This window comes from Kogia breviceps, chromosome 10 (assembly GCF_026419965.1).
Source record: "Kogia breviceps isolate mKogBre1 chromosome 10, mKogBre1 haplotype 1, whole genome shotgun sequence".
NCBI classification, from domain to species: Eukaryota; Metazoa; Chordata; class Mammalia; order Artiodactyla; family Physeteridae; genus Kogia; species Kogia breviceps.
Window position 1 is genome coordinate 75,130,360 of NC_081319.1, and position 24,017 is coordinate 75,154,376.

Sequence of the window (24,017 nt, forward strand, 5' to 3'; positions counted from 1 at the left end):
TTATGATAATTAACATTTTTTGAGCACGGCACTGTTCTAGGTCCCGGTACATGCTGCAAGCACCAACATACTTAGCCCTCCCTACAGCACTATTAGGTAGGTGCTACTATACTCCTCGATTTCTAGGTGTAGAAACAGAGACACAGTGCGGTTAAGCAGCTTGCCCAGAGTCACACAGCTAGTAAGTGGAACAGCTGGGATTCCAAGCTAGGCAGCCTGGCCCTGGAGCTCATGCTCTAGGGTACACTTAGCCCAGCGCTCAATACATGGTAGCTACGGCTCTGTCCCAAGAAAAACTGGCTGGTCGCTCCACGGGGCCAGGCTTTAGCGAAAGCTCTACTGAGTGGACTTGGGCAGCACCTTCCCCCTCCCCTGCACCCCATACCCAATCCTTTCTGAAGCCTCTCCTGCCCTGGTGCCTTTGCGGAAGATTGGTAGAAGGCTCGCACTGGAGGGGACGCCACAGATGATCTAGGTTCACAGACACAGAAACCGAGGCTGAGAGAGGCATGGACTGGCCATGGATACCTAGAGGGAGAAAATTTGGGCCATCTTTGCAGTCTACCACACTAATAAAGAGAAATGGGCAGGATGGAGGAGAGGGTTGAATAAGGGTGGGAATGGGTGCTAAAATGTGAGGCAGGTCCCAGGTCATGTCAAGGTATATTTTATACATTATCACTATAGGTATTTTATGATACCACACGGCCTGTCAGCATGGGGTCTCCTGGGTTCTTCTCACGACTCTCTACTGTCCCCTTCTCACCCAATAGCCCCCCAGCCTTTTCTCCACATCTGATTAAACAAGTGCCTACTGAGGGCTTCACTGTAAGGGAGTGTTTGAGTATCCAAGGAGACCCAGGAAGCCTTGTCTGAACCCATCTCTTCCCCGGGCCGGGCAGGAGAGTTCTTGCCAGGGGTCCTTCGTCACCTGTGTCAGCAGCTCAGAAGAGTAGCCAGGAGACAGGTGTCCTGGGGCAGGGGCTTCAGCAAGTTCCACCCCTGCTCAGAGCAGGAGACCCCAGAGGGGGAAAAGAAGGTTCCTGCACCACCACACACCCTGCCTTTTAAGACAGAACTCCTGGGAAACCCTGAAGTGGTCTTCTGCAGGGATTGAGAACATGGATTTTGGACTCAGTTAGGCCTGGGTTAGAATCCCTACCACTTCCAGGCTATGTGACTTCAGGCAACCTGCTTAACTTCTCTGAATCAGTATAATGAAAATAATAAGTACTACCTCATTCTGAAGAGTAAATATACAATAAATGTTGACAACTATTGTTATAACTAAATTTTATTACAATATTGTTCTATTATAGCATAAAGAGAATTGATGCATATTCTATTAATGTTATCGTTACACTCTCATAGACATGCATATACACAATTCATCTATATACATGTATGTAGATACCTATAACCTCATAACCACACACACAAACTCCCATCAATCACATACACCCCACAATGACATACAGAGCAGCACCCTGGACTCACCATGTACCAGGCACCTGACTCCTTACAGCAGCCTGTGAAGTTTGTACATTTTTATCTCCCTCTTTTCAGATGACGTTACATATATTATATGCAAAAACACCCACTGTATCTTGGGATGTGGACACTTCTGGCAGCTCTGGAAACTCTGAACTCCCTGCCTCTGTATCAGAGGAGGCCAACCCAATTTCCACGGTCATCTCCAGGGCAGCCCCAAGCTGGGCCCCAAGTGCTGACTGCCCTCCATCCCTAGGACAAAGGCCCAACCTGGCTTTCATGCCAGCTGCAGTTGGGGAAAACCCCCCCTGCTGCCGGCAGAAACCAAGTTGACTTTGAAAAGGAAGAGACAGAAGCCAGGGGGTGGCTAGGCCACTCCCTGTGGGGGCAGGTGCTAAGTAACTCTATAAACTCTGGCTAATGATGCAATTACAGCCATAAACAGAGCCCCAGGAGGGATCCAGGCCAGAAGCCAGACCCTCAAAGGGCAGCCAGGCCTGAGAGGTGGGAAGCCCCTCCCACCTGCTTTCCAGCCAAGAGGCTGAAAGGGAGGCCTCACTGGCCATGGAGGTGAGCACTGGGTTCTCCCATCATCCCAGAACCCTGGATGGGTTCCTGCCTGCCCTGGCCCACTCTCCTACCCACCTCTGACTGTGAGTTACCAAGCCATCAGCCCAGAGAAGCCCAGGGGCTCTCCCTGGATTGAGTGCTCACCTGAGGAGATGTCCCCAATCCCTGCACCCCTTCCATGGGACACAGAACCAGGAGACCTGGGTTCCCATTTGGCTGCACCTCAGAGAGCTGAGTTGAGGACAAAATAGCACTGCAGCTGTAAAACAGGCCTTGTAAACTGTAAGCAACATTGGCTGCTCTCCCGCACAAGCAAAGCATAGAGTCACCCTAAACAGCCCTTCATTTATACTCTCTGGTTCCCGACTCACATCTAGAAGCCAGGAGGCAGGCAGAATGAAGGGGTCCAGGTGAATTGCTATTTTTCCCACAGCTGGGGAAACTGAGGCAAGGTACAAGCACACCTCAGACTACCAGGCAGGGCTCCCAAGGCAGCCAGCCCTTCCCCTCTCCAGCCTCTTCTGGCCTGGCTGTCTCTCTCCCAGACTGTGACCTCCCTGAAGGCAGGGCCTGGGGGCCATCTCTCAGGCTGGCAAGAGTGAAGGCCTCAGAGGGAACAAGCCAAGGAACCAAGAACTGCGATCTGATCTGAGGGCACCTACATCTGGCAGCCTTGGAGGACACCAGAGACAGGCCCCCGACCTTCCCCTCCACCCCCAGTTGCCCAAGAGTGCCAGGTCTTGGGCCGGTGGAATCTCAGCTAGCAGCGTCCTGAGCCCACATCCCAGAGGTGTCACTGGGGACCTGAACCGGCCTGTCCCTTTCCCTGCTCACCCAAGCACCCCTCTCTCAGGGTGTGGGGTGGGGTCAGGGTGGCAATTAACTGACACTTCCCAGAGAACACTAAGCCAAAGCGCTAAAGTTTAGTCCAGAAACTGTTCGCGCAGAACCATCCCCAGAACAGACGTGCGGGAGGACGACACCAGGAGTGGACGGGGCATCCGAGAAGGACCCCGCGGTGAGGGGCTGGCCTGGAATGAGGAGGGGGTGGGGGAGTCTGGGCAATGCGGGCGCTCGCGCTGACGAGCCCCGCCCCAGGCGCCCTCTCCCCCTCCCTCCCTTCCTCCCTCCCCCTGGGCGCTGGGCTGGGGCGCGCCGGGCGGCTTCGGCGCGAACCTGCTCGCGCAACCCTTAGCAGCTCGGGGCAGCCGTGCGTGAAGCCAGAACCCCCGGCGGGAGGGGGCCGAGGGGCGGGGGAGCCGAGCTGGCATCAGCCCGCTCCCTTCGAGGAGGCGAGCGCACTCGCTGCGGCCGAATAGCTGATCGGGGTACCGGGAGGAGGGGAGAAGGAGCGCTGACTCGGGGGCGGGACAGCCTGATGTTGGGCGGTGCGGACTCAGGGAATCGGGGGGAAGGGGGCGTGTTTTCCGGGATTCGGGACCGAGAAGAAGGGGGATACTGAGGGGGCGGGCAGATGGCTGGGAGCTCCAGGGAAGGTAGAAAGAGGGGCGTGCAGTGGGTGAGCTCTGGGGTTGGGGTTCCCTAAGGTCGTGGAATAATGCAAGGGGGAGAAAAAGACTGCGCTCAGGGATACCGGGGGACTCTGGCAGAGGCGGCTTCTTCAAGAGACCGAGGGGGAGGAAGGGACGGGAAGGGAGGGAGAGAGGGATGGTACTTCCACCCGCCCCCCCCTCAGCTTCCAGCAGCCCGGCCCCCGGGGCGTGGCGCCGCTCCGGCCCTCCCATTCCCCCGGACCATCCAGGCAGGGCCTGGCCCGGCCGGACTCGGCCCCCGCACACCTCCCCTACCTCCGGCGCCCTCCCCCGTGCCACCCGCCCCAGCCGCGTCCGGTGGAGAAGAAGTGGGCGCCGGGCCCACACGCCCTCAAACTTCTTGCAAGTTCACTCCCACGCCTCCCGCCCCTTCGACTCCCAGCTCCCGGGCCGGGAAGGCCCGTGCCCGCCACGGCCCCTCCCGCCTGGTTACATAAGGTCGCAGAGAAGCCGCCCCCCGGCCCGGGCCTGAAGGGAGGGGCTGAAGGGGCTCCCAAGCTCCGCGGGCAGCGCCGCCCCGGCCATGCGCCGGGCGTCCCGGGCTAGACGGACAGCGGGGCGGGTGGCAGCGCGGCGCACACGGTCTCGCTCCCCTTTCCAGCCGACACCCCCACCCACCCACCTGTCTCCCGGACCCACTGGATCGGAGCAGGGGAGCCTGGGTCGGGGGTTCCTGGCCCTCCGCGCACCCCTTGCCCCCCAGCGCCGCTCACCTAACTATGAAGGTCAATCCGTCCGCCGCCCGCGCCCCGCGGCTCCGGCAACTTGTCCCAAGTTCAGGTGTCCGGCCCGAGAGCTGTGCCGGCCACCCCCTCCCGGGCTCCTCAGGCTCCGCGCCACCAGGGAGGCCTGCCCCCGTCCGCCCTTCCCTCTGCCGTCGGCGCCGCCGCCGCTCCCTACGTCCAGCCGGCGGCCGCCGCCTCCGCTGTCACCGAGCCCCGCGCCCGGCGCCGGGGCTCCTGCTGTCACTCCGCACCCACTTCCCGCCGCGCCCGGCAGAGGGCAGCACCCTACCCCGCGGCCCCGCCCCACCCGACACCGCCCCACGGCGGCCTGCCGCGGAGCCCGCTGGGAAGCGTAGTCCTCCCTGCCGCTCGGCTAGGCACGCCGGGATTTGTAGTCCCGCTGTGTGAGTTCAGGCCTGTACAGGGACTTGGCGTTTAATTTGGAAACTTTGTTCCACTTCGTTTCTACCCCTTGTGCAAGTTTTCTCTTTTCAATAAGTGGTGTCCGAACCACAGATCACCACAATACACCCTGTGGCCTATCTGACCCCAAGGAGAGGCTTGCAGCGGGCTGGCTTTCCTGGAGTCTAGGAAAGATGTAGGGTCCCAGATGGTGTGCTGTTGCCATAGAAACCCCTCTGTGTCAAACCTCAGTTTCCCTTCTGGTTTGGAGTGGGGTACCAGACCTGAATCTTGAGCATAAGGGATAAGGTTGGTCAGCATGGTAAAGGAAATATGACTATAAAATAGAGCCCACCTCCCCTCTAATTGTGAGATCTCCATTTATATATACCCCCTCCCCACCTAGACCTCGTCAGCCTGAGCTTGCAGGTACCCCCCACTGCCATGTTGCTGGACAGAAATTTCCTGACCTCTTTCGTGTCACCTTCCCCTGCTGGAAGTTACAGTGTGCTGAGCTATCATTCTTTGCCTTTTCCTCCTCTTCCTCCTCCTCCTCCTCCTCCCCCCATCCCCATACCATGTTCCCCCCCAACCCCACCAGGTTTCCGGGTCTTTTGCTGGGTGGGTCCTATGGAGGACAGGAATGAAGTCCAGAAGGACAAGACCTCTTGCTCAGTTGGTTAGAACAAATGAGCTTAATTTTCATGTGATTCAAATAGCAATCCCTCTTGTCCACGGTTGAGAGCCAGCCCTTCTTTAAAGACAAGCCCTGGGACATAGGGGTCTGGGTTAAAATACAATAGGCTTAACTCAGCCCAGATCTTCTAGAGCCCTCCTGGAACCTACTAGGTTCTGGTGGCATCAGGTGATCTCTCCCTAAAGGATCCATGACTGTTACAAGTGTGTATCAGCATCCAGCCTTACTCTGAAAGCTCCTAGTGAAACTTGATCACAGATAAGGAGGAAGAGGCCTAGATTTAGGATACATTGGACCCCTAGTCACACTGCTAGTGCACATGTGTGGGGTAACTCTGGTGGTAGTTTGGTAAATTAGGTCAGGAGAGCATTTTGGATTGTCCATTACAAAGGAATGCCCTGCTTCCATGCCACTACCACAGTCTTCCCTCTCCAGAGAGAAGCTGTGAACAGACTCCAAGCTTTGAGGGATGCAGGGCCCACCCCCAAGCCCTACCCTGTGCCCTATTTCTCTTAGGTTCTCAGTGACCCACTGCAAACCTCCTAGAAACTCAGGGAGAACATGGTGCAGCAGAGGCAAATGTGCCCCTGACTCTCATTGTCCCCATTGTCTGAGACCAGGGGCTGCCTTACAGGCTACAACTGCCCTCTAGAAACAACAGGCTGGCCGATATGGAGAAGAAAGATTTATTGTTAGAGAAAGTCCAGAGTCCAGAAAAAGGAGGCTACATGCAGAGAGGAAATGCAGAGAGAACCCCCTGTAGCCTGGGAAGCCCAGAGGGAGAAAGGAGCCCGGGCGTCCAGGCACTGAGTCTAGATGGCGGTGGCAAAGCCCACCCTGTTGTTGCCCATGTCATAGACGGAGTAGTAGGACCTGAGGAAGACGTCCCCAAGGATCCACAGGGGCTGGCCGTTCTGGGAGGGCAGGTAGGTGGGCTCGACTCCCACCATGCAAGAGCGGCCGTCGTTCTGTACAACACAGAAGGGCAACACTCATTCATCCGCTCACACAGTGACAGGGCACTGCTCAGCCCAGAGCCCCAGGCCAGCAGCACAGATGCAGAAACAGGTGAGCCTAAGTTTCTGCCCTTGAGGGCTCACAGGCCAACTGAGCCTTCAGAGCCAGAGCCGGGCTGGTGGGGGATTCTGGCGTGGCTGAGGGCAGGCTGAAACAGGCCTCCCTCTGAAGGGTCTCCTTGACTCCCTCCTGTTCCTGATTTGGAGCAGGTCAGCCTGGCGGTAAAGTCTTGGAGCCAGACCAGCTTGGGTTCAAAGCTTAGCTTCGCTCTGACTAGCTATGTGGCCTTGGGCCAGTTACTTAACTCTCTGAACCTCCAAGTTTTTATCTGTAAAATAGAATCAGTATCTTGCTCATTGAATGTTGTGACGAGTAATCAGGGAAATGTAGACAAAGTGCTTCACTCAGCGGCTGACTCTCATAAGTGATCAAGAAAGAGCCAGTGCCCCTCCCCCCTAATTAATAATAATCATTAATAATAGATGGCACTCTGCTCTTTCATAGCCTCATTCCAGAGATGGGGGTTTAGAATCAATGGATGGGGGAAAAAAAATCAATGCTGCAAGACATCAGGAAATGGCACGAGGTAAGGAGACCCAGCATTTCTGGCTACCCACCCCTTCCTCCCACCCCTCACTCCCATCCCCCATCCCCCACCCTCCCGATCGTGTCCCCACTCTCTCAGCCTGAAGGGGCCAGGACTTACATTGAGGATGTAGGAAGCAGGTGACAGAGGGAACTGCACACCATTGATGGTGAACGTGAGGGTGGGAAGGCTCTGGATGTTGTTACAGTCCACGAGAAGCTGCAGAGAGGAACAGGGCCCGGGATGCCTCATCTCCCCCCTGAGAGGACCTGCCAACCCCATCACCTCAGCCCCTCAGGACCCCGGGCCTGAGCCCCAAGCCTGCTTTGGGACTGGAGGCTGCAACACCAATACTGCTCGTGTTACACATGAGGACTCACGTGCAGAGGGTGGGATCTGGGGGGACCTGAGCATCTTTCTCACCCCCAAACATGACTCTTGCTTGAATTTCCCCCATGAGAGAGATTAAATCTACACTCCCTTCTCTGCAAGTGTCCTTTTAAAACACGCAGGTCTGTAGAAAGCATGGCCCATCAGTCCACCAAAGTTAGTGGGAATGCATTAATTAGGCAAACCCTTTGGTGGGCTCAGGAGGGGGCACGGGGCAGAGAGCATGGCCCTGTGGAGGTGAGGGAGCTGTGGACTGAAGGGTTATCCCTTGTCACTCATGGGCTTGACAGCACAGTCTAGTTGTTTCCCTCTTACTGCAAAGCCTGGCAGGTGTGTAACCTGTTTCCGCTAAGGGGCTGAAGCTCAGAGGAAATTCTGCCTAGTAGTGACCTCCCCACACCCTTTTAGCACAAGCGTCTGGCTCCCCTGGATCAGCCTTCGGGCCCCCAGCCAGCTCTCAGCCCCAGTCATCCTGGGGCCCCCACCTCCAGTGCCTGGGGGCAGCGAGAAGCACCGAGGCCAAGAATCAGGCTATTCCTGTGCTCCCAGGAGAAACCATAAATGCCCCCTGGCTGGCTCCCCCCAGGGAAGGGGCACACCTCCACCACACGCACCTGTCCATACTCGTCCTCCTGGGCCCCTGTGGCCTGCAGAAGGGAGCCCATGAACTGCTGGGGCACGGTGAGCAGAGACGTGCCAGTGTCCACGATGGCCTGGCAGCCCTGGGAGCACCAGCCCGTGGCCTGGTCACCAATGAGGAACCTGTACAGTGAGGAGATGGGCGGCCTCAGCACCTCCCAGCTCAGGGCAGCTAGGGGATGAGCTGCAACCACAGAATCAAGGTGCACCTCAGGAAGATAAGGACTCTGCAGAGGCCAATCCAGCCATCCTCCTGCCTCATACCAAAGTCTGTCAAAGGCCACCTAAATGGCCTTGGAATCTCTCTCTAAAGAGTTCCAAGGATGGTTCTAGAAACACTGAAGGCCAGGGTTACTGATTCATTGTAAGTACTTTGGGCAAATTAGTCCCTCCGCCTCACACACCCCAGTTTTCTAATGTCTAAGCCCCTAGGATTGGACTACAGGGTCCAAAATGTCTGGGATTCCCAGTCCTGCCCCTTCCTATGTTGTCCCCACCCCACCCTCCTTCTCCAGGCCGACCTGGGCCTTGAAACCGCAGCTGAGGGCAGCTGTGGCTTTGCAGGCGTGGGTCTCTGGGGTCCTCTGTCCCCCCCGCCACCCGGCAGTACCCGGATGTGTGTGTGTGTGACATGCAGTGCCTCAGAGCCTGCTCCGAGGAAGTGCCCACACCCCCAGGGCCCACCACAGACTCACTCCTCAATGCCAATCTGCCAGTACAGCTCATGGGTGACGGGGGCCCAGGAGATCTGCCCCGTGTACAGGCTGCTGTCCACACCCCCGAAGATGACTGCTCCCCCGTCATGAAAGCCCTGCTGCCTGCAGTACGTAAAGCAAAAGTGAGTCAGGGAGTGGATGTGGAAAAGGCAGGAAAACAGAGGTCCTGCCCCGGCTCCAGACTGGGGCTCCCCGAGAGAAGAGGTTGTGTCCACCCGCCTCCCCCCACTGGAGCTCAGACTTCCCAGTGCCTCAGGCTCCCAGGTGCTGCTGCTTCACCAAGCGCTGCCTCTGGGGAAGCCTCTTCGTCTGGCCCCCCACCCTGCCACACACCACGTTCTCCATTCCCTTTCACTTTGTGCTGCTGGTGGAGCGTGTCCACGGGAGCCTGACGCGGGCCCAGCTTGTTATTTTTCTGCTGGGATGGGAGGGAGGGAGGGCCCAGGTAGAGGGGAGGGCAGGGCCTCCCCTGTTAGACAGAAGACGAACCTGAGTGTGGAACTGGGCAGAGCTCCTACAGGCTACACTCAGAGTACTTGTAAAGAGAGGCCAGCAACCGCTGTAACAGGATAATGTGGTTGAAAGATTCAAATGACTAAGCCCCAGAGAGTAGATATTGTCTATCTCTAGAAGGTAGTTGTCTAATTCAGGAGAGGAAAGAAAGTCCACCCCAGGCCACACGCGACGCCCCCCCCACCCCTCCTACCGCCTGGCACCGGGGCCCATCCACATAAATCACTGAGTTGGCTCCTGTTTGTGGTAAGAATAACAACTTGTTAGGAGTTCATGGTGGACCTAGACCAGAAGACTCCAGGACCTGGCTAGAACAATAGATCAAAGGAGATGAAGCAATAGATTTCTACACAAAAGAGGTGTCCAGGTAGAAAACATTTGGTCAGAAGGAAATGAGCTAACTGGGGCTCTGGGCAGGAGGTAAGCCCAAGAGGTATGGAGAAGCAGTAGCAATGCTCAAAGAAGAGTTCAGGGGCTTCCCTGGTGGTGCAGTGGTTGAGAGTCCGCCTGCCGATGCAGGGGACACGGGTTCGTGCCCCGGTCCGGGAGGATCCCACATGCCGCAAAGCGGCTGGGCCCGTGAGCCATGGCCGCTGAGCCCGCGCGTCCGGAGCCTGTGCTGCGCAACGGGAGAGGCCACAACAGTGAGAGGCCCGCGTACCGCAAAAAAAGAAAAGAAAAAAAGAAGAGTTCAGCGGGAGGAAGGAGAGGTACTGTCATGTCCAAGAAATACAACGAAGAGGCCAAGTGGGCAGGGACAGATGCAGGGTTTGGGGAGGGGAGAAGGAAGAGTCAGAAGCCCAGGAGGAAAGGCTCTGCTAAATATGCCTGCTGGGAGGCCTTCAAATCCCAAAGTGTTGAATCTCAGCCGTCCAGGGCCACGGGGGGAATGGGCTGGGAGCTGGGGACCCCCAGGTGGTTCCTTACCTGCCGAGGTAGAAGCTGAAGACTGGGCTGGTGAGGGCACCCTCCTGCAGCATGCCCTGCAGGGCGGTGGTGGCCCCGCCCATGGACAGGTCAGGGTAGGCCATGCCCATGATGCCATCGAACTTGGCATAGAGGAAGTTGGTACCCGGCTCGTTCTCACTCAGGCCGAACTCCTGGTTGGGGACCTTGATGCCCTGGACCTGGAGGGGAAACAGAGGATGGGAGATGACAAGTATATCTCCACTCACCTCCCCCAGGCTCCCCCTCCTCAGACCCCTCAAGGGTCTGTTCTTCAGCCCTCCTTTGCTTCTGCTGCTTCTCTTCTTGACAGGTCTGCAAAAGCCACTTTCCCTTCCAAGAAGCCATCCCCGACCGCTGCAGCATTCCCCACCCCAACCTTCTCTTCCCGAGGCTTTAAGTTCCTTAAGGACCAGGTCACTGCCACCCCAACCATTGTGATGCCCCCCGGTGCCTGGCACGTGATGGCCCACAGTGAGGGTTCAGTGAGTGAATGGATGAGCTTTTTTGTTTTTCTTTGGCTGCACCTTGTGGCATGTGGAATCTTAGTTCCCCGACCAGGAATCAAACCCGTGGCCCCTGCAGTGGAAGCGTGGAGTTTTAACCACTGGACCACCAGGGAAGTCCCTGGATGAGCCTTTATTGTACTGATTTTCTGGCCTGTACGGTAGAGCACTAGGTGTTTCACATATTTTTCAGGGCCTCCCCCTAAGTCTCCCCATCAGACTGTGAAGAACTTTGAGGTTAGAAGCCAGATCACAGCCCCGGACTACCTTCCCCACATCTGGGTGTGGGGATGGGGGCAGCCGGCAGCATCACTCACTGTCAGAGTGTCATAGCCGAAGAAGCCGGCGAGGCTGCCGCTGCCATACTGCAGGGAGAAGGTCTGCCCATTGGTGGAGTAGGTGGAGGACAGTCTGGGGTTGAAGCGGCTGTGGCTGGCTGCAAGGGAAGGAAAATTCGGGAAGTCAGGCTGGCCCATTCTCAGGCCTGCCGGGCTGCCCACCTGTCTCCCAGCCTGGGCTCACATCCTGGGGACTCAGCACTCCCCCCACGCCCCACCCCCCACCGGCCACTGAGTCAGGTTGTGGCCAGCTGACATTCTTGGCGTTGGAAGACCCACAAGAACTGGCCAGCCTTGACTCCAAAGCCCCCTCTGACCTACAGAATCTTGAGATGCCCTAGGATGGTGACCTCCCTATGGGCAGGTTATATAGAATCTATTCATCTCCCTGACCCCCAGCAGATCTCCGGACACATGGCAAGTGCTGAGAAATTACTCATCGGATGAAGGAGTGAATGAACCTCCAGGGCATCTGTGCATTCCCTGACCCTCACCTCACCCCAGGGAGAAGCTGGCCACACCAGGATCCTGAGATAGCCTAGGATGGAGCCAATGAGGGACCTTCTGGACTAGAGGTGTCAAGACCCAAACCCCAAGGCTTTGGCAGGGACCAAGGCAGGCCTAGGAAGTGAACATCTCTTGTCTCCAAATACAACTACAGGGAGGGGACCACATCTATATCCTTCTCCTGTGTCCCTTGAGACACTCAGTAAGAACTTAGTAAATCATGGGGTGGAGTAGCATAGAAAGAGTGTTGTAGAGTGGAGTGGGATGGAATGGCATTGCCCAGAGCAAACAGAACAGAGTGGAGTGGGCTGGGCTGGGCTGGAGCAGGTGAAGGGATATGTATCGGTGAGCAGGGAAAGCAGAGGTGCCACCCAGCTCCATGGCCAGATTCTTCCCTCTGGCTTGGGCATGTGCCACGTGACCTTGGACAAGTCCCTGGTCCTTTCCAGGACTGCAGCTCTCCCCGGCAATCTTTACGAAGTGCAGCCCTTCCCCAGAGGGTGTCAGTGCCCTACCCTGCCAGCCGCCCTCCCCTGCCCAACCTAGCACTCACTGCAGGCCTGGCTCTGGCAGTAGACAGAGGGCACCCACAGGTTGGAGGATCCAGTATCAAAAAGGACCAGGAAGTTCTGTGGTGGCGTCCCGATGCTGATCTCACCAAAGTAGGCAGCCTGGGTGGGAGAGGGGGGACATGGGCAGGCTGTTAGCTCTGGAGGTATCCAGGGACCATCAGGCCCAGCCTCCTCCACGGACAGAGTGACAGAATGACCAGCCCCACAGCCCACACCAGAAGCAGGGGCCTGAGACTGCCCTCCACGCTCGCCCAGAACCCACAGACCTTCGGTCCAAGCCCGCCCGGGGCAGCTGCAAGGTCAGCAGGGGCCCCTGAGTGCTCTGCCTGCCAATGAAGTCTCCAGGCTGGCAAGTCTTAGAGACGAGGGCAGGCCCCGGGGGCCGGGTGGGAGGGTGCAGAGAGGAAGGGCACAGCTCACAGCCCAGGCCTGACCTTTGGCAGCAGGGAGAGGGGGAACCCGGCGGAGGGTCAGGACTCACGTCCATGTAGTCCATGGTCTCGGAGACCACGCTTAAGTCATTAAAGCGGTACTTCTGGGCGGGGTCGTACTTGTGGGTCCTCAGGTAGTCCCCCAGTATCCCCTTCTCCTTCATGGTCTCACGGATGGACTTTAATTTCTTCACAGGGACTCTGCAGAAGGGCTGGGGTCAGGGCAGGACCTCCCTCTTTCCTACAGAGGCTCTAATATCCCAGTCTCTCTCTCTCTCCATCTCTAACTGTTTGCCTCAGGTTCCCTGCCACTCTGTCCCCCCATGTCTGCGGCTTGTACGTGTCTGTGTGTCTCCCTCTTTCTCCATCTCTGTCTCCATCTCTGGTTCTCTCTGGCTCTCTCTCACTTTGCCTCTCATTTTCTTCCTCTCTCTTTCTCTTTCTTTCAAAACCCTTCTCAGGACTTGCTCTGAGATTCAGAAAACAACTTGCCTTCACCCATGCATGCCCCCACCCCATCTCATGGGTCCTGGACCTCCACTCTCAGATATCCTAAACACTCTCCCAGGCAGGGGAGAGGAACTTCGGACGTTCCCCTTTGTAGGATTTGTACATTTTTGTTCTGTTTTGGTTTTGTTGTCGTTGTTGTTGTTTCTGGCTGTGCCGCGTGGCTTGCGGGATCTCAGTTCCCCAACCAGGGATTGATCCCGCGTCCTCAGCAGTGAAAGCGTGGAGTCCTTAACCATTGGACTGCCAAGGAATTCCCACTTTGTGCATTTTTTTTTTTTTTTTGCGGTATGTGGGCCTCTCACTGTTGTGGCCTCTCCCATTGCGGAGCACAGGCTCCGGACGCGCAGGGCCAGTGGCCATGGCTCACGGGCTCAGCCGCTCCGCGGCATGTGGGATCTTCCCAGACCGGGGCACGAACCCGTGCCTCCTGCATTGGCAGGCGGACTCTCAACCACTGCGCCACCAGGGAAGCCCTGTGCATTTTTATAAAAGGTTTCAGAGGGACTTCCCTGGCGTCCAGTGGTTAACACTCTGCGCTTCCACTGCAGTGGGAGCAGGTTCAGTCCCTGGTCAGGGAACTGAGATCCCACATGCTGTGCAGTGTGGCCAATAAAATAACATAAAATAAAAGTTTCATAGATGGCAAAGTTCACTCCAAAGAGAGTCCTCTGGTACAGTGGCCGTCAGGCACCTGGTGCCGGCCGACCTGTGACAGAGCACAGGCCCAGGGGAAGAGCACTAGACCGGGGGCTCAGAAGACAGGGTCCCAGTTCTGCCCCTGCAGCTACTTGTCTGGCCTGGATCAATCATGCTCCTCTCAGGATGCAGGGACAGTGGGGAGGTTGGCCTGGGTGGTCTGGAGCCCAAATCAGCTCTGGAACTGTAGGTACTGAATTATGGGTTTCTGCCCATGTCCTCCCAGACCTGCTTGCTGCCATTGCCTAGGGGTCTCTGCGGGTCCACCCAGGCCTTGTTCGAGGCTCCAGAATTCCTGCTGCTTTCACTTCTTCCCCCCTCTCTTCCCCATTCCCCCAAGACCCTTCCTTGTCCAGAAATTCTCCGCTAAACCCATTCACCTTGAGCTATGAAGGCTGATGGTTGCTCCACCCCATCACAGTTACAGAATTTGCATTCAAAGAAGTTCCTGAGAGGAGCCATCTCTTCGCCAAAAAAATCACTCTTTAGGGCTTCCCTGATGGTGCAGTGGTTGAGAGTCCACCTGCCGATGCAGGGGACACGGGTTCGTGCCCCGGTCTGAGAAGATCCCACATGCCGCAGAGCGGCTGGGCCCGTGAGCCATGGCCACTGAGCCTGCGCGTCCGGAGCCTGTGCTCCGCAACGGGAGAGGCCACAACAGTGAGAGGCCCGCGTACCGCAAAAAAAAAATCACTCTTTAGCGGTAGAATAGCAGGCCGGGAGTCCTCCTGATGTCCTGTGAGCTGTGCCGCCTCGTTCCCTATCCCCTGACACCTCAGCGTATAGAGATTTCTGCTTAGATGATTTTGGCATCTGCCAAATAAATTGGGAGGCTTAGGAAAATACTAGCAAACGTCTCCCTATCTAGAAATAATTGTACCGGCCGTTCAGCATCTGCTTGAGTGGTAGTCACCCCTATTCTCCCTGTTTCCTATCCATCTTTTCTCATCAGTGGGGGAAGGGATGGTGCTTCTCCCTTTGACTGGAAGTTCCCTGAAAGCAGAGGCCATATCTCCTCCCACCGCTGAGTCCTGTCCTACACCGATTCAGGGAGCCTTCCCTGTGCAGAAGTCCCAGAGCAGAGGCAGATCATCCAGAGAGCTTCCTTGTCCCTTCCAACATGTGAGGATAGCAAAAAGATGGGAGTATATGAACTAGGAAGCAGATTCTCACCAGACACCAAATCTACAGGCACCTTGATCTTGGACTTCCCAGCCTCTAGAACTTTGAGAAATAAATTTCTGTGGTTTATAAGCCATCCAGTCTATGGTAGTTCATTTAAAAAAAAAAAAAAGGCTTCCCAGGCTCCAACCCTAGCAGCCAGGGCCCAGACTCACTTGATGACGGCCGCCTCCAAGGTCTGGAGGCAGATCAAGGCCACCACCATCCACTTCATGATGCTGATTCCCAGCTGGCCACAGCAGAGAAGCAGCTCAGGGTTGTGGCGTCAGAGTGGAGTGAAGGCCTGAACACTCCTTCCTCCTTTATACCCCGAGGACCCAGCCCAAGCCCCTGCCTCCCTGCCCTGCACCAGCATGACCTCAATCCGGGGCGTACCCTGGGCTCCACGTATCAGTTGTTTCTGTGTGTTTTCCCCTGTGAGGGTGGCTGCAAAGGACTTTTCATCTTATTGACTTTTCAGTACAAGCAGTGGAGGCCAGGAGGTGCGAGCGATAATAAATCAAAGTTGCCGTAAGATGGAGTGGCAAATATGACTTCTTGTGCAGGAACCAGAGGTGTGAGGAAAGCCTTTTAGGGTGAGGGCCGTAGGACCTATAGGCAGGTTTTTCATCCTCAGTACTTCCGACACTTTCAAACAAAAAACTCTGTTGTGGACACTGTCCTCGGCATTGTAGGATGTTTAGCAGTATCCCTGGCCTCTACCCACTAGATGCCAGCAACAGTCCCCCAGTTGTGACAACCAACAGCGTCTGCAGGCATTGCCCCATGTCCCTTTCGGGAGCAAAATCGTTGAGAATCGCTGGTCTATAGGTGAGGCACTCAAAGATTCTGACTTTAGTCCTGGTTCCAGCACCCCCAGCCCCTTGGGGGATGCAGTTAGGAGTGTCTGGGGGTTGATGGGGTCAGTAGCTAGGATGATGGTAATGATAATGGTAGTGGTGAGCGTGGTGCTGACAGTGGTGATGATGGCGGTATTGTTAGCACAGATGCAGACGGTGGGGCTGGCTTGCCAGTGGCTGAAGTCAGAGCTATTGGGGGCAGCTTTGGAGGTTTTCCCGGTCAAATGGGACATTTGGAGAAATTCTCATCGTAGTTCAGCAAGCGCTCAGGACACACCCACAGAGTAAGCTGCACTGGCTTCTGGATGTGCCGCTGGCACTGATCTGCAGCAACAGGAGGCCTGGGCAGGGCCATGGGAGGAGGGGACATGCCGGCCCCTGCTTCTGTTCTTCTTTGTCTCTCTTCTTCTGTTCCATTGAGACTGCCCATGTCTTTTTTTTTTTTTTTGCCTCACTGTGCAGCATGAGGGATCTTAGTCCCCCGACCAGGGATCAAACCCGTGCCCCCTGCATTGGGAACACTGAGTCTTAACCACTGGACCACCAGGGAAGTCCCTGCTCGTGTCTTTTGTTCTCCTAAAACACCTGAGTCCTCCATTACCCTCTTCCCCAGCTCTCGTCGGTCCTCGTTCCTGCTCCCGAGCCTGATCTGCCGTGTCCTCTGTCCCTCATCTCCGGGTCCTGCCTGCTTCCTAGCTACAAGCTTCACATTGCCTGAGGTGACCTGGAGCTGGCCCAGTGCCCGCCAACCTGGCACTGGAGAACTCTCCATTCTGGGGTGAGTGGAAAAAGTCCCCACGCCACTACCCTCTCTGCCACCTCACCCCTCACTCAGGGCTCCAAACAGATTTGTCAGGATCTTGAGCCCCAGGCAGAAGGCCAAGACCAGGCCTGCCAAACGCCGATATAATCCAGCCCGTGGGGACTTTCCACTCTGGCCACCTCCACCCACTGCCTGGCCAGAGCCCTGGAGTCTCCCCTGGCCCTGGATGGAGGAGGGGAGGGAGGGCACTAGAGGTCCACCCGGGCCTGGCACAGAGAGGGAGGTACCTGCCTGGTTGTGTCTCAAGGCCAAATCAGCTCCCATTCCTCCCTGCAGTCTCCAGGGACACTGGAGCGGAAGGCAACGTAAGGAGGGAGTGCTTTCCCTGGGGTAGGGGAATCCGCAGGTTTGGAAGATCAGGCAAAAGAAAGTCATAGGATCCTTGGAATCTTGCCACATCCTGTGAACATAGCAGAATCCATGGGGTCCCCTAAGTCTTGTGAGGCCAGCAAGACTCCACAACATGGCCCTCCAGGGACCCTTTCCTTATTTGGCGGGACCCAAGGAGTCTGATGGCTGTGGGCTAACTGTCCCCAAACCCCAGTCACACCACATCCCTTCTGAGTATCCCTGGCCTACTGCATCGAGCCAAGGTACCCTGCTTGGCAGCCAGGCCCTGGGGCTTTACTGCCCCACCTACCCAACCTGACCTGACAGCTCAGTCAGTCCCCTCGGTGTCCCCATACATCCTAAGTCCTTGTCTGCCCTGGCTACCCCACCACCACCCAGCCCCTCATTCCTGGAAAGCCCATTTCTCTTCCTTCTACATGTCCAAGTTCTGCTCATTCTTCAGGACCTCTCCTCCTAGAGCCAGGGATGTACAGAGTCTGAGGACACTTTAGAAGTCATCCAGGGCTACCTTCCACCAAGGACAGGAGCCCCAGTAAGTCTGACCCACTGGCTGCCCACCAAGTTCATTTTCTACCCCTAAACACTGCACACCCAGCTGGTGCCCTCCCCTTAGTACCAGATCACACACTGTCTAGGATTGGTCTCCAGTTGTCTCCTGGTGTACGTTTCCTCACTCCATAGACTAGAAACTCCTAGAAGGCAGAGATTGTGGCTTCCACCTCCCTGGGCTTGGCCCAGAGCTCAGGAAATCCTGAACACTAGATGGAGCCCATGGGATTGTTATCAGTGAGTCTTGGTTATATCTCCCACACCCCATTATCCCAGTGCTCTGATTTCCACCCCACACTCTAAAGGGATCGTGTTAAAATCCAGGGCCTGGCGTCCTCTCATAGTGATGGTTTCCCAGGAAAGAGGCATTTTCTCATCACCCTCTGGTCTCCTCTCCCTCTAAGTACCACCTCCCTCAAAACTCATCAAAGGCTCCCTGTGGCTAATTAAATAAAATCCAAACTCATCACCCTGGCCCTGAGGACACACTCAGGCTGGCCCCTTCCTGCATTTCCACACTCATCTTCCACTGCTAACCTACATATGCTCTGTGCTCCAGCCATAGCAATCTCCTTGCTTTCTCCCAGGAGACTTGTTATTTTCCAACCACCGTGCCTTTATCCATGCTGTGGTCTCCATCTGCAATACCCTTCCCAGCATCTCCACCTGCAAAATCTCCTCATCCTTCAAGACCCATTACAAAGGCCATAAAGCCTTCCCTACTATGCCCACCTACTCTCAAACTGGCTCCTATTGTGGAGGACTTTGCTTTTCCTCCCCTTATGGTATTTATTTCATACTGTCTTATATCCCAGTGACTTGCCCCAAATCCTATCACTTGTAACTAAAAGAAAAGGTCTTTTCCCTCACCTGGCTCCTTAAACAGCTCATTCACCTTTCAGAGTGACTACAAAAGTGACACTGTTGCTGGGAGTGTCTCAAGAAGGGATGGCAGCTACTAGCATGCACACTGCCACTGCTAATCCTCCACCCATGGCAGACATCGCTAATCAAACAGATCACTCTCTTTCATGGTGCTGAGACATGGCCTCAGGATCCTTCCCAATCTAACGTTCATACACCCATTCTCAATTTTGAAATGACAATCCCTGAGTCCTTTAATGGAGGATTTTTTTTTAAATTCTGGATACTAAATTTCATTTAAATTCTGTACATATACTACTTTTTAAAAAATCAAAGTGACATGAAACTACAATTATTTGCACTGTTCTAAATTACAAAATTATATTCTAGCTCCTAATGTACACACTGAGATTTTAATGTAGCTGTAATCAGTGTGTAAATACTACTTCTGTTCTGTTCTTGTTACTGAAGATTACTGTATACACACTTCCATGAATTGAGATAGGCCACATTCTTATCGCTCTTGGTGGCTGTACAGTGCTCTATCATCTTGGTAGTAGCATTACTTAGCCCTATTCATTTGGGTTGATTCTAATTTCTCATTTCTATAAATAGTAATTGGGCACAAAATAAACATCAACCAAAGGAAGAGAGTAGTGAGCTCCTCATTATCAGAATAATTCAAACAGAGGCTAAAGGAGCACATTTTGAGGAATCCTGGAAGTGGGGTCTCTTGCAGTGGATGTGAGATTGAACCAGGGGTCTGAGTTTCACTGTGTATTCTAACCCCTAAATTAAGTTTGCAGAGCTAGGAGACCTCACCTCAAATCCCAGGACAGGTACTTTATAAACCTTAAGTCTTCGACAGCTGTCTACATGAATTTTAGTTACAACTTCGGCAATTATCTTGGTTTTTTAGTTTTTTCCTTAAATTTTGTGTGTTTTATACTTACACCATTATATTGATTTAATCAAACTTATTGGGGGCAAACTGGAATGGAGGATTTTTTTTTCAAGTCCAAGAATTTATGCTTTTTTTTCTTTCTTTTTTTTTTTTTTTTTTTTTTTTTTTTTTGGCGGTACGCAGGCCTCTCACTGCTGTGGCCTCTCCCATTGTGGAGCACAGGCTCCGGACGCGCAGGCTCAGCGGCCATGGCTCACGGGCCCAGCCGCTCCGCCGCATGTGGGATCTTCCCAGACCGGGGAACAAACCTGTGTCCCCTACATCGGCAGGCGGACTCTCAACCACTGCGCCACCAGGGAAGCCCTTTCTTTTTCTTTTGATATAATTTTTGAATTACAGAAAAGTACAGAGTACACAGTACAGAGAGTGCCTATACACCTTTCATCCAGAATTCCCTAATGTTAACATCTTACATCATAAGCATAGTACAATGATCAAACCCAGGAAATTAACCCTGATCTAATACTATTAACCAATTTACAGACCTTATTTGAATTTCACCAGTTTTCCCACTAATGTCCTTTTTCTGATTCAGGATCCAATCTAGGTCCCCACATCACATTAATTTTCATGTCTTAGTCTTCTCCAATCTGTGACAGTTCCTTGGGTTTTTTTTTTTTTTTTTTGTCTTTTATGACCTCGCTACTTCTAAAAAGTGCTGAGCAGTTATTTTGTAGAATGTCCCTCAGTTTAGGTTATTCTGATGTTTTCTCACGATGAGATTGATGGCATGCATTTTGGAGCAGAAACCACAGAGGTGATATATCCTTCTCAGTGCATGAGATCAGGAGTTATCTGATATGGATGGGTCTCATTGCTGGTGATTTAACCTTAATTACTTGGCTAAGGTGAGGTCTACCATGTTTCTCTACTGTACAGGAACTATCTTTCCCTTGATAATTAATAAGTCTCTTCTGGGGAGACACTCTGAGACTACGCCAGTCTCCTGTTTTTCATCATTCTTGTGCTGACCAACTTTAACATCTATTATTGGTCCTTGCTTGCAACAGTCATTATGGTGGTGCTTGCCTAATGGTGCTTTTCTATGTCCATCATCCCTTCTACATTTATTAATTAGAACTCTGCTGTAAGGAAGAGCTAGGTTCAAGGTTTTGAAATGGACTCTTCCTCCTCTACCAAAATGTCCCATCATCGATGTTGTGCCAAGCAGGGTACTTTATATTTGTTTAATCAGGCAACCTCACAACAACCCCACTACGCAGGTTACCTTATCCCCGTTCAATAGTGGAGTCCATTGTATCTGTCTGTATCTCAAACAGCTGGAAATTGATTCCTGTGTGTATAAATGGATAGACAGGCTGATTGTTTTTTCTCTGGTCTATTGATTGATGTACACTTGCTCAAAGACAGCAGCTTGCTTGTCTGCTTTAGGTGGAAAGGGGGATGCATTGGATGGGGGGCAATTCATATATTGCAACCCAGCTGCAGGAAGACAAAGGATGGGGCAGAGCCTCGGGGGTCAACTGAAATCTGGGATCCAAACACTATCAGGACCTTTACTCCTCATTCCTGCTTCACTTTTCTCTCTCTCTCTCTCTCTCTCTCTCTCTCTCTCTCTCTCTCTCTCTCTCTCTCTCTCTCTCTCTCTCACTGTAGGCTGCCTTTCTCCACATAACTGACCACCAGCATCCGAGTTTTACATTTCCAGAGGAAGAATGATACCAGAATTCCCAAGAAAGTTCTCTGATTAGCCCATCTTGGGTCAAATGCCCATGCTTGGACCAACCAACTGTGACCAGCAGGCAGAGCCCTGTAAGAATTTGACTGCTCCCTCAGGAAGCCTTCTGAAGAGTTTAGACAGGAGAAGTCCCCAAAATAAGTACGGGGATGTTTCTGGGCAAACAATCAGTGATGTCCATGAAGATTTATTGCTGATGACCTATGGACCCTACTTCAAACTCTTCACTCACCTCTCTTTGTATATATTTAAGAATGTGATGCTGATGTGTGATATGGAATTGACTTTAGGAGACCAATCTCCACCACTTGTTGACCATTTGACCCCAGTAACTCACTTACCCTTTCGACCCTGAGTTTCCCTGACTGTAAAACAGGGATAATCATCTGCCCCTCAGGGTTGCTAGAATAATCCAATAAAACCATGGTTATAAAAGTGCTAGCACAGAGCAAGCCCTCAATAACTATCAGCTGAGTCAGAATCTTTTTCTTTAAAGTGGGCAGGGGGCTGGGGACAGGGGCTGAAGAGGAAAAGGGACCTCTGGTTAGCACCGATGATGTTCTACTTCTTGACCTGTGTTCCAATCACGTGGGTCTGTGAGAAGTCAGTACTGGATACTCATGATACGTGCACCTTTTGGTATGTATGTGTATTAAACATCAGTTAAAAGTCTTATGTTAAAAAATTTTTTTTTTAATTTATTTTACTTTATTTTTGGCTGTGTTAGGTCTTTGTTGCTGTGCACAGGGGCTTTCTCTAGTTGCGGCGAGCAGGGGCTACTCTTCGTTGCGATGCGCAGGCTTCTCATTGTGGTGGCTTCTCTTGTTGTGGAGCATGGGCTCTAGGTGCGAGGGCTTCAGTAGTTGTGTCACATGGGCTCAGCAGTTGTGGCTCGAGGGCTCTAGAGCACAGGCTCAGTAGTTGTGGCACACAGGCTTAGTTGCTCCGTGGCATGTGGGGTCTTCCCGGACCAGGGCTCGAACCCGTGTCCCCTGCATTAGCAGGTGGATACTTAACCACTGTGCCACCAGGGAAGCCCAAGGGCTCTTTTTTAAATGCCACTGACTGGAATAGGATAAATCAGAGTGCCATTCAGACAACATGGCTATGCTGTGCTTGTGTGTGTGTCTGTTTGTGTGTGTGTGTCTGTATCTGTCTCTGTGTGTGTGTCTGTATCTGTCTGTGTGTGTGTGTCTGTATGTATGCATGTGTGTCCTGGCTCATGATGCAAGATGCTGAAAGGGTCCCACGCTCACACTGTCTGGGATGTACACATACAAACGCACATACAGGGCTTCCCTGGTGGCACAGTGGTTGGGAGTCCACCTGCCGATGCAGGGGATGCGGGTTCGTGCCCCGGTCCGGGAAGATCCCACATGCCGTGGAGCGGCTGGGCCCGTGAGCCATGGCCGCTGAGCCTGCGCATCCGGAGCCTGTGCTCCGCAACGGGAGAGTCCACAACAGTGAGAGGCCCGCATACCGCAAAACAAAAACAAAAACACACATACATATGCAGGGACACGCTTGCCCGACTCCCTGCTCACATCCAGGCCCGGGCTACGCACGAGCTCCGGCTCCCCCAGAGGCAGCTGTGTGTGTCTCGCGTGTGCCCAGACACACCTTCCTCTAAGCTGGGCAACAAGGAAACTCTCCCATGATCCTCCTCCAACCTGTCCCTTGTCCTCCCTTTCCTTTCCCCCACTTCCCCCTCTTCCTCCACGTGGTCCTCCCTTCTCCTCTTTTTCCCTCCTCCTTCTTGCCTCCCTCCTTCTCCCTGCCCTCCTCCCCGCTTCCCCTCCCAACTGGCCATGTCCCCTCTAAGCCCTTGCTGAGAGGTAAGCCCAGGACCTCCTCTCAGTGCAGCGTCTGGACCAGGGAAGGCCCCTCCGTGCGACTGCATCTCCTAAAGCGGAAATGAGGACAAGGGGTCTGGCTTTAGCGTAAGACAGTCAACCTCAGACCAGACCTGACTACCCGGTTCATGGGGTCACCCCATGGATCTGCACCGCCTCCCTCAATGTCTCCCCCAGAGAGAGTGGCCCACTTGACAGTAGGGGCTGGAAACTTCCAGAGACTCCCTGCTGTTCTTGACCAGTCTCCCCTTTAAGTCCCCAGACCTGTCCAAAGGGGCCAGCAACCCGTGCTCCTGTGCCCCATGTCCTCCTGAGACCTTGCGGGGGCCAGGTGAGGGCAGCAGGGTGCTGGGCAGTCCATGGGGAGAGGTTATTTGGATGGAGCTGGCCTTGGCCACAGACCAGATCTCCGTGGGTGGGGAGTGCTGGGGTTTGGGGATTGGGTAGCAGGAAGGGGAGTCCTGTGTCCCAGATTGAGGCATATCAAAGGCCAGATAATCTAATCAGCAGGGCCTGGTTAAGGAGCAGGAATTGGGTCTGTTCCAAAAGTCCCAAACCAAACACTGATAATGGGTCCAGGAAGCTCCATCACCTCTCCCATCCCACGGCCCCTAAGTGGGCCTCAGATAGACGTGGTTATGGTCCCAGGACTGTGGAGCCAGAGCTGGCCCCAGCCCAGATCCCAGCCCATCTAGTTTGGGCTTTGGAGAGGTGGGCCTGTGAGTGGCAGCGAGGAGCCTGCCTGGCCTTTCCCTCTGCTCAGGACTCCTTGTGTGGGACACCTGGGGCAAGGAGGAGGCCAGGGATTCAGGACAGGGAGCTGGGGACAGGCAACCTCGGGCAGCCACCGGCAGCCACCCCAACTCTCTCCCACATCCTGGCATCTGGAGGGCTCCACATGCCCACTGTACAGGGGAACCCAAAACCTCAGGGAGTCCTCACGCACCCAGCAGGGATGGAGGAGAGGAAGGATCCAGAGGCCTGGACACTCCCCAAAGCCACCCTTATTGCTTTCCTGGCTGAACATCCCCTTTTCCAGATTCTGAGCATGTCTGGAAGGGGTCTGGCTGACCTTGGCCCAGCTTCCTA

At 54.3% G+C, this 24,017-nt stretch overlaps 2 protein-coding genes across 9 annotated transcripts in view; both read right to left on the minus strand.

Annotated features, from left to right (window-relative positions):
- The window catches only part of TFEB (transcription factor EB), a 47,890-nt gene extending 43,382 nt beyond the window's left edge, over positions 1-4,508 (minus strand). For 2 of the 8 annotated variants that reach the window (XM_067006202.1, XM_067006194.1), the window contains exon 1: positions 4,328-4,502. The gene's annotated coding sequence lies outside the window, so the exon portion shown is untranslated. Of the gene's footprint in view, positions 1-1,497; positions 1,835-4,327 lie in introns of those variants that run through there. The other 6 variants (XM_059075666.2, XM_059075669.2, XM_067006203.1 and 3 more) reach the window with 6 other exon arrangements.
- Positions 4,509-6,250: 1,742 nt separating this feature from the next.
- On the minus strand, positions 6,251-15,200 carry PGC (progastricsin). The gene is made up of 9 exons (XM_059075679.2): positions 15,142-15,200; positions 12,649-12,799; positions 12,149-12,266; positions 11,068-11,186; positions 10,227-10,426; positions 8,766-8,888; positions 8,046-8,193; positions 7,162-7,260; positions 6,251-6,406 (listed from the first exon to the last, which is right to left on the minus strand). The coding sequence occupies exons 1-9, from the start codon at positions 15,198-15,200 to the stop codon at positions 6,251-6,253; spliced, it is 1,173 nt and encodes a 390-aa protein (XP_058931662.1).
- Positions 15,201-24,017: the final 8,817 nt, after the last annotated feature.

Bases quoted from the DNA above. Each gene is read 5' to 3' on its own strand.
- PGC (XM_059075679.2), bottom strand. From the start codon at position 15,200: ATGAAGTGGATGGTGGTGGCCTTGATCTGCCTCCAGACCTTGGAGGCG. The intron at 11,187-12,148 runs GTGAGTGCTAGG...CTTCCCTTGCAG, and splicing joins CTGCCAGAGCCAGGCCTGCA to CCAGCCACAGCCGCTTCAAC. The intron at 8,889-10,226 runs GTAAGGAACCAC...TACGTACTGCAG, and splicing joins TTCAGCTTCTACCTCGGCAG to GCAGCAGGGCTTTCATGACG.